Source organism: Trichosurus vulpecula, chromosome 2 (assembly GCF_011100635.1).
Source record: "Trichosurus vulpecula isolate mTriVul1 chromosome 2, mTriVul1.pri, whole genome shotgun sequence".
NCBI classification, from domain to species: domain Eukaryota; kingdom Metazoa; phylum Chordata; class Mammalia; order Diprotodontia; family Phalangeridae; genus Trichosurus; species Trichosurus vulpecula.
In genome coordinates, this window is record NC_050574.1 from 111,594,450 (window position 1) to 111,604,189 (window position 9,740).

The 9,740-nt window shown below is 45.7% G+C and overlaps 1 protein-coding gene across 1 annotated transcript; it reads left to right on the forward strand.

The window, feature by feature from the left end:
* Positions 1-2,473: 2,473 nt before the first annotated feature.
* Positions 2,474-4,218, forward strand: FAM181B (family with sequence similarity 181 member B). Its single transcript, XM_036746833.1, has one exon. It carries the CDS (start codon positions 2,777-2,779, stop codon positions 4,073-4,075), a length of 1,299 nt encoding a protein of 432 aa, XP_036602728.1. The 5' UTR covers positions 2,474-2,776; the 3' UTR covers positions 4,076-4,218.
* Positions 4,219-9,740: the final 5,522 nt, after the last annotated feature.

A 9,740-nucleotide genomic window follows, 5' to 3' on the forward strand; every position in this document is an offset into this window, starting at 1 on the left:
AAAGTTTATGATGTAAAGTACACTCTTAACTATGAACTGATGTAGCTCTTTCAGAAATAACTATTTGGAAGTCTAAAAAGGGCTCATATGGTGATCCCTCTCCCACAACTCACAGTCACAATTCACTGTCTTTTACGGAATATTTTCCAGGTTGCAAAGTGGAAAATCAAATAGATAAGCCACAATTTGCTGCTACTGCCCTACTGAGCTGCAAGAAAGAAGGCAGATTCCAGGTGGACATTTGGAAAATCCAAGTGTGAAAGAACAATGTGAAATCTCAATTCTCCAAAATTGTTTTGGGAGGTGAATGCACTCTCTTGGGCCCCTGTGGGGCTTGGTTCCTAAGGAAACTAATCCTCACTCTGCTCAGTGTTATGCATCACTGGTGTTGAAGAGCTTCGACTTGAAGGCTCTGTAAACAGCCCCCTGAGCAGGCTGGATCGGAAAGTCACTCTCTTCCCAATAGGAAGTGAAACGTATTAATGTCACATCCACTCAACTGAGCATGCTCACTCAACGAACAGGGGAAGGAGCTAATGGGCAGTCTTTTTATCTAAACTTAGGCAACCCTGGTATGATGTTACTGTGCAAAAGTAAGATGCATGGAGGTAGCTTAGGAAGGGTGAATTTTGTAATAAGGCCATTGGAAACTGAGGCTGGATTTATAGAAGCAAACTACCAACAGGTATTTTGACTTATTATTATTATTGCTATCAGTATTAATATGAAAAGCAGCATGGTATAGTGGATAAATAGATACCAATCTTCACTAAGACTAAGATTTTTCACTTTTCAAATGGAGTACTTAAGAGTTGCTTTGACTCATATTGCCAACTGTCTTTGCTACACCATGCTCCCCCCAACCAGCTATCTCAGTTTTTGTTTGATTCTTCCATTTTATTATAAAATCAAGACTCAAGGACTATCATTTTATAATTATAGCTCCCCCAGCCCTTCTCCCATACAGACTTCTCTCGGTCTTTTTTGCTCTTGGAGACAGGCAAGCAAAGGTTGAGCATGATAGGAGTGGTGGGTGGCAGTCGGTGGTGCAATTTAGAGGAATTATAGAATCCTTAGAGTGGAGAAGTGTGAGATAAGATTAGAGAATTAGTGGTTCTGGACCATGGAGTTTCATGAATATCAAATGAATGAGTTTGGACCTGACAGTGTTAGGAATAGGGAGCCATTGAAGGGTCCTGAGATGAATGACATGACCAGATCTATGTATGTGGAAATTATCTGGTAGATGTGTGAAAGAAGAATTGGAGAGGGGAGAGAGTGGAGGTAGGGAGGGGGCTGTTGGAACAATCCAGTCAGGTGATGATGGCAGAGTGGATGGAGATCTAGGACTGATGTCAGGAAGCTCTGAGTTAAAATTCCCATTCTTACACTTCTGAGTATAATAGGGTTGAAGAATAGAACCTCTGATTTACTGGACTGTGCAGACCCTCCTTGACTTCCTCCCCTCCGACAGAGCATGTATACTTTGGCTGTGCCGGGAGGGATGTATCCTCCAGCAGATTGCACAGTTTGGCCTAGCACCCATGTTACACTACAATGCTACACTGTGATTAACAAGTAATATAACTTTTCTATGTGCTTCAAATAACTTTCTAGGAATAAACTCCTCATCGAGGAGTTGTTTGTGACCTCTATGTGTACAGGAAACTCCTTTCCCTGTAGTTATTGACAAAGTCACAGATGTTTCATACATTATTGCTTATGGGAGGTGTGAGTGAGAAAGAGCAAAACCTATCAAGAGGGGATGCTAACGGCCAGAAGATCTTTCAAACTAACCTAAAAATGATTGAGTGGGATTCTATCCTGTTGGTTTCCAAGCTGTGGCGGGGACTACACCGCTAGGTACAGAGGCGTGTAGCAATGGATTCACTTGGGAATAAAGGCAGAGTTATGGCCAAAGTGCTGGGGTTAGGGCCAGAGGCCTGTGTCTCTCCATTCCAGGGCCAGTTGTGCTGCTCTGGAGCTAACCTATTGCTGATTCTCTTTTCAGTTGGGGCCCTGGGCTGGGTGGACCACAGAGTTAGGTACAGTTGTTCTGGCTTGGGGAAAGGATAGGGGGAGAGAGCAGGAAAATTTCCTGTTCGAAAATTGGAATGTATGTGTCTTGAAGATGCTCTTTGACAGAGGTGAAGCAGGGCAAAGGATACTTAAGTAAGGCTAGGTTAGGGTAAACGGTAGGGGGTTAAGGGTGGGAGAAGAGGCGGAGACAAGGAGATTCCATCTCCTTTCCTTTCCCGTTGGGAGCTGTGGAGAGAAATTCCAGAGGAGTGGGAAACCAAAGGGTTAATACAAGGAGTAGGAGAGACAGGATAAGGGTGGGGGGAACGGGGGGGAGAGACTCAAATTGAACTAAAAGAAGGCGCTCTTGGCTCCTCCCCTTCTTCACAGTGTCAGCACGCATCTCCCTCTCACCCGCCCCGCTCGCTCGTTCCCTCCCTCCCCTCCCGTTTACAAGATCTAATGAGCTCCCCTGGGAGCTAGAGAAAAGATTCCGGCTTCGGAGCGCACGGAGAACTCCAGTCTGCAGCGCTAGGCAGTCTCGGGAGCGGGAGCAAGGATCCTGCTGCGGCGAAGCCCATCCTGGACGGGGCGTGAGCTGAACTGAGGCCTGGGGAGTGGGAGAGTGGCTGTGGACGCCCAAGGGAGCAACCGCCTGGGGTCCAAGAAGCTCCCATTGGAAAGCGAAGTTCGGCGCCAACTTCGCTACTGAGATCCAGACAGAGAGAGTCGGCGCCGGGCCCGGGCAGCCGCGAGGATGGCTGTACAGGCGGCTATCCTTAGTCCCCATCACTTCATCCCTTTTTGCTTCCCTGGGTCTCCCGGGGCGCTAGGGATGGACTTTGGGGACCTGGACAAGGGCTGTTGCTACGAGGAGGACGAGGCGGGGGGCACTGGAGTCGCCTTGCTTGGTGAAGCTGTGGCTGCCGAGGGAGCCGGCGGAGGGGGTGGCAGTGGGGACTTCAGAGAGGCTACGCGGGACCTGCTGAGCTTCATTGACTCGGCGTCCAGCAACATCAAGCTGGCTCTGGACAAGCCCGTCAAGTCCAAGCGGAAGGTGAACCACCGTAAATATCTCCAGAAGCAGATCAAGCGCTGCACTGGCATGATGACCTCCTCTTCGGCCTCTGCCTCGGGCCCTGCACCTTCCGTCTCTCCGTCCCCTGGCCCCGCAGTTGCTGTCCCGGCTGGGGCTTCCGAGGCACCCCCGAAGCGACTGCCTGCTGCCTCCCCAGCAGCCCCGGGTCCCCAGGGTAAAGCGCCCCCGAGGCGGGAGGGCTCCCAGGCGGCCGCCAGTCTGCAGAGCAAGAGCCTGGCTGCTCTCTTCGACTCTTTGCACCAGGTTCGAGGCAACGGTGGTGAGAAAGGAGGAGCTGGAACCTTGGCTACGGCGGCTGGAGGAGGAGGTGGAGGCGGCGGCGTGGGAGCCGAAGGAGGCGGTCCACCTGTGGCCGCGGCTGGGGCCGGTGGGGGCAAGAAAGTCCCTTTGCGGAATCGCAATCTGCCTCCGTCCTTCTTCACTGAACCGTCTAGGGCAGGTGGTTGCGGCCCGTCGGGGGGCGGTGTGACCCTTCGCGAGCTGGAGAAAGGCAGCGAGGCGGTGGAGTTTTTCGAGCTATTGAGTCCTGATTACTGTGTGGGTGGAGAGGTTGGGGGGTTACTGCCCTCTGAGCCTCTCGACTTGTTCCCGGCTGCCGTGCGGGCCCCCCAGGAGCTGGAACACATCCTGTATGATCCGCACCCCACCGTGGTCGCAGGCTTGCTATACTCAGAGCCTTGGAGCACCCCGTGCCCCCCAGCCAAGAAGCCTGCCCCTTCTTCCAACCGCGGGGGCGGCAGCTTGACCTTGAACGAAACTTTGCGCCCCTTGTACCCTGGCACCTCAGACTCCGCTGCTTCCAGTCTGGGTTCCCCTGGGGGAGAGGACACCGCGGGCCACCTGACGCCTTTCGCCCAGTTCTTCCCAGACTGTGCCCTGCCAACCCCACCTCCTCCCCACCAGATGCCTTATGAGTACGGGGTGGGGTACAGCCGGGTTGCTTATTCTGGACTTTAGAGATTGGACTCTGGGGAGAGGGGACCTCCATGAGGGAGGAATCGTGTAACATGAACTCCCTTGTATGTACTCGTAACTCGGCCGTGGGCGAAAAGGCGCCGCTCTCCCTTCTAAGCTAAAAGATCGATTAAAAAGTAGACGTGACAATGAAATTGACTTTTTTTTTTTTGGGTGGGTGGGTGGGAGAAACTTTGGAAAGGAAATATGAGAAGACTGATAATCATCTACACTCACCCCATTCCAAAGCATAAAAATAAGTTAGATATTTCTTGTAAAACAAATTGCGAGTACATGCAGTTAGAGTTTGTAGGCAGAGAGGGGGAGGGCCTTAAATTTTTACCTGCCCTTTCCAGATTTCCAGAAACCTAGGGCCAGTTCGGTTGTATTTAACTCCTTTCCTTTCCCAATTTAGTGCACTGCTCTATGTGTATGTGTGGTGGTGGTTTTTACCTCAAGTGGATTATGAATTTCAACATACTAGAACAATAATAAAAAGAAATATTTTATTTCTTGGAGTGTTTTCCTAGATGGTAGTTTTACATGTTATTCCTAATATTGATTAGAGCAGATGTTTTACCAGATAAAGAAAGTCTCATGGTCACAGAGTTCCTTCTGTTTTGGGTCTCACTGTTTCCTGCCATTGTATTTTATCTATTACTGGTTTCTCTGTTTTTTTGTCCTCTCTTTCATTCTTCCCTGTAGCAGTTTCTATTTTCATTCCTTTATTTCTCTTGCTCCTTCCTTCCTTCCTTCCTTCCTTCCTTCCTTCCTTCCTTCCTTCTTTCCTTCCTTTCCTGCTTGCCTTCCTTCTTTCCTTCCTCCTTTTCCTCCATTCTTCATTTCTGTTCCCTATTTTCTGCAATGACCTTTTCCTTATACATTTCTATTTTTTTTTTTTCTTCATCTTATCCTGCTTACTCTGTGGATCCCTCTCCATTATTAATTTGCTCTTTTTTATACTCTTTTCCTTTCTTCCTGTATCTTCCTCCTAGCTCTGCTTTGGGCTCAGACCTCCTTTGGAAAGTTCTCTGAACCACATCCCCCCAAACTCTAACACTGGTAGGCAGGTAGGTGGTGGTAGATGGTCTTCTGTTTAGCTATAAAAAGGTGGCTCCATCTTGATCCTGCAGCTTTAGTAGTCAGAAGAATTAGGGTAGTTCCTATTTCCAAGAAGAGGCTAGAGTACAGATGCCTGCCTTCTGATGGAAGATTTGGGGAGTGTTGTTATTTGCCATGGAAGTATTCTGCTGGGCAGCATTCAGTTTTCCCAAATTGGGCACCAGCAGGGCTTTTCGGTTGGCAGAAGAAGGGCAGAGTTATGGTTTCAAAGTTAGGAGTAGAACAATAGTGGTGCCTAGCTGGCTGCCTGGTGAGCTCTGTGGTTCCCAGAAGCAACTAAGGTCATTAAGTAAAGATAATATAGATATTACTGTCTGATATGTTATATGACATATGCAAACAGGGGCTTTCTTTAAAGATGGGCTAGACCAATGGTAACAAAATCACATGACATGAAGTTAAAGCAATTTGTTGAAGTGGCAAATCTAAACATTCTCCATTGGTATTTGCATTGATTAAAATCATGGGAATATTTTTGGGAAGGGACATGTTAAATCAAGTCAACCAGTATTTGTTAACCGTCTACTATATGCCAGGCACTGTGCTAAGTGCTGGGGAATACAAAGAAAGGCAACCCTCTCCAAGACCACCTAAACTGTCTCTGTTCTCTCTGTATTCACAGTTTAATTGGGTAGACAACATGCAAACACCTATGTAGGAACAAACTACATACCAGATAAATGGTAGATAGTCAATAAAGGAAAGGCGCTAACAATTAGCCAGTGAAAATGCAGTCAGAATGGAGTGTCTTGTGTGAGCACCATCGAGGAGGCCAGTGTCACTGGATCCCGGTGTATGTGACAGGGCATAACATGTAAGAAGACTGGAAAGGTAGGAAGGGGCCAAGTTATGAAGGGCTTTAAAAGTCAAACAGAGGATTTTACTTTTGATCCTGGAGGTAATAGGGAGCCACTGGAGTTTATTGAATGGGAGAGAGGTGACATGGTCAGATTTGTTCTTTAGATTTAGATCTAATTTAATGGCTGAGTGGAGGATAGGGTAGAGTGGGGAGAAACTTGAGGCAGTTCAAAGGTCACTGCAATAGTCCAGGTGTGAGAGGATGAGGGACTGCACTAGGGTGGTGGAAACAAACTGGGCACATACAATTAAAAGGAACACCAAAAGTAATTTTAAATTCTATTCCCAAATCCCAAACTTCTGAAACAGGACAATGCATGTTCAGAATGTTGGATAAGGGTTGCTGCTCTGAATTCCTTTATCAGAGGAACATAGACATTCTCTCTGTAGTACTGCAGCAGGCCATTCAAACAAAGTGATTTCCACTGGATTTCTTTCAGGAAGATCTTGGAAAGCCTAGGGGACAAGAGGGATTCAATGATATTATCCAATAATCATTTGACTAATGTAAAAAAAATTCAGCATGAATAAAGTTGCACATAAGGAGCCTGAGAGTCTAGAGGGTGATTCTGGAGGCTCTGGGGAGACACAATGTTGTGACTTTTTATTTCCCTCTCATTCTCTCCTTGAAAGCTTGCTTCAGGGCAAAAGGCAAAACAGCATCTCTCCTCCCATGACTTCTAAGTTTTGGGTATTGATTTTGAACCAGGTAATTGGGATTTGAATTCTGGCTGTGCCAGTAATGAGCTTCATGTCCTTAAGCTAGTCATTTCTCATGTCTAGGACTGCTTCCTCATCTGTAAATGAGGTGAATTACGCTAGATAATCCTTATGGTTCCTTCCTGCTCTAATCCCAAGATTGTTCTTGATACATGTGCAAGTTTCCCCTTTTCTTCTTCACTGAGTTGCTATCACCACCACCATGACAGACTCAGTGGGTGACCTTGAGCAAATCATTTTCCCACTGTATGCTTTGGTTTTCTCTCTGAGAATGACAGTTAAATTCAATAAACATTTAAGTCTTGATAAATGAGCACAGTGCTACACCCCGGGGATATAGATAATATAATAGCTGGCATTTACATAGGGCTTTAAGGTTTGCAAAGTGCTTTACAAATTTTATTTCATTTGATATTAATAACAAATCTGGGAGACAGGTGCTATTATTATCATCCCCCTTTTATGGATGAAGAAACAAGCAGCAGAGATTAAGTGACTAGTCCACAGATAGAAGTGTCTGAGGCTAGATTTGAACTCAGGACTTCCTGACTCCAGGTCTACCACTCTGCTCACCCTTCCACCTAGCTTCTAGATATACACATCCCCTTCTTTTCAAGGAGTTTGTAAGATGGGAGTGGTGGTGGTGTTGGGGAGGGTGGAGGCAAATATGAAAATTGCCATGTTGTAAGAGAAAGAGAGATCAGGAGAGTTCTATGAAAGTGCTGGGAGGAATTTGAGGAGAGAGACATCATTTTCATCTGGAGCATCCAGGGAAGGCTTCATTAAATAGGTGGGACCCTAGTTAGATTTGGAAGAAAGGGAGGGACTTCGATAGATGGAAATGGAAAAATAAACTCCAGGCACTGGACTGGGGACAATATGAAAAAAAGCTGTGGCTATAGGAAAGAGCAGGATGAACACAGGGTGAAGAGGAGTCCAGTTAAACTAGGAGAGAATATATAAAGGGTTGTAGTAGGAGACAAGGCCAGGCAGTTAGGATGGAAACAGTTTGTGGAGGTCCTTGAATGCCAGGGCTAGGGGTACAGAATTTGTTCAGAAATAATGGGAAGCTAAGTGGGGCAATGACCTTTGACGGTCTCTAAAGTCTCTTTCAGCAATAACATTCTATAACTTTGAGACTTAATTCAGCAGAGAAGGAAGTGCATATTGCTTTTTATTTATCTCCCAGAGGAATATTGAAGGGCCTCGATAGTTTTCTGGGAGTATGGCCGTGAGGAGATTGGTAGTTTAACAGTTTTGGCTACAAGTTAATTGTATCACTGGGATTATTGATCCAGAACTGAAAAGGACTTCAGACCAAAAGACTTCAGACTTCCAGTATAAACTCTTCATTTTACAGATGAGGAAACTGAGGCACATAGGTAATAAGTGCCAGAGACAGGATATGAAACTAGGGCCTGTGGCTCCCGACCCAGTGTTTTCCCATTCCACCAAACTTCCTCCCTCAAACACAAGTCTAGATTTGGAAAAATTTTTAAAGATCTCCAAGTCCAACCTTTTCATTTTGAGATGAGGAAATAGGCTCAGAAAGGTAAAGTGATTTGCCAGTGGTAATTAGGGATGCCTCAGTCATTAAGAAATAAAAAAAGCCTTCCCTTGATCTTTGCATGTCACCCAGCTATTGTCTCATCTCTCTCATCTCCAATACCAAACCACTGGAAAAAGTTTTCTACATCCGATGGTTCCACTTTCTTACTATCTACCCTCTTCTCAGTTTCTTATAATCTGGCATCCATCCTCACCACTCTCTGGAAACTTCTCTGGCATCGGTGACCAATGACTAAATCATGAAATCAATAGCCTTTTTCAGCCTTCTCTCTCCTTGGCCCATGTGTAACATTTGGCACTTGACCTTTGCTGCCTTTGTATCTTCTCTCTTTGTATTAGAGACTTTAGATATTTTCTTGGTCATTGTCTTTTCTAACTATTTCTTCTCAAACTCCTTGTCTTTGTGTGTGTGTGTGTGTGTGTGTGTGTGTGTGTGCGCGCGCGCTCGCGTGCACCAAGGTTCTGTCCTTGCTCCTCTTATGTTCTCTCTGTATACTATCTCTCTTGTCAGCCTACCTTATTTATAACCGAGGCTTTAGCTGTCATGGCTATTCAGAAAACTTCCAGCCTTGATCTCTCCCCTGAACGACAGACCTCCAGTTACCCACTGGATATCTCTATCTAGATAGCATGTTAAAATAAAACAATTTTTTTTCCTCATAAAACCTGCTCCTCCTTCTGGATTGAACTGGATTAAATTGATCAGATTGAACTAAACAGGTTTATGGGTAGAAGCAGTTTGAAGCAGATTGAGCTGGTTTACACAGGATTGAACTGGTTTGGACCAGATTAGGTCACATTGAACTTGATTGAACTCGTTTAGACTGACTTCACTAGCAGACCAAGGACATGACACTAGCTGACAATGAAATTTACCACTGTGGTCCCCTCCTCCTTTCAATTGTCACGGAGACCCCTAAAGAAAAGAGAGTACCAAGGGGAAGAGGGTGATCAGCATTGTCGAAGGCTTCAGAGAGGCCGAAGGAGAATGAGGATTGGGAAAAGGCTATTGGATTTGGCAACTAAGAGATCATTGGTAATTTTGGAGAGAGCAGTTTTGGTGGAATGATGAGCTGTGGACAACAAGTTATATACGAATCAGTGGTGAAAAATCTAATTCAGTCTTAGGCTGTATTAATAGATAGATAGAATGCTGGACCTGAAGTCAGGAAGACTTGAGTTAATCTGGCTTCAGATATTTTTGCTAGGTGCCTTGCTTTCTGCTTCGGTAAAGTGAATGCCATAACAATAGTACCTACTTCCCAGAGTTGTTTTGAGGGTCAATTGAGATGATATTTATAAAGTCCTTTGCAAACTTCAAGTGATATATTAATGCTAGCTCTTGCTAATAGTAATGTAAGGTACAAAATGAAGCAGGTGATAGCCCTATTTTACTCCA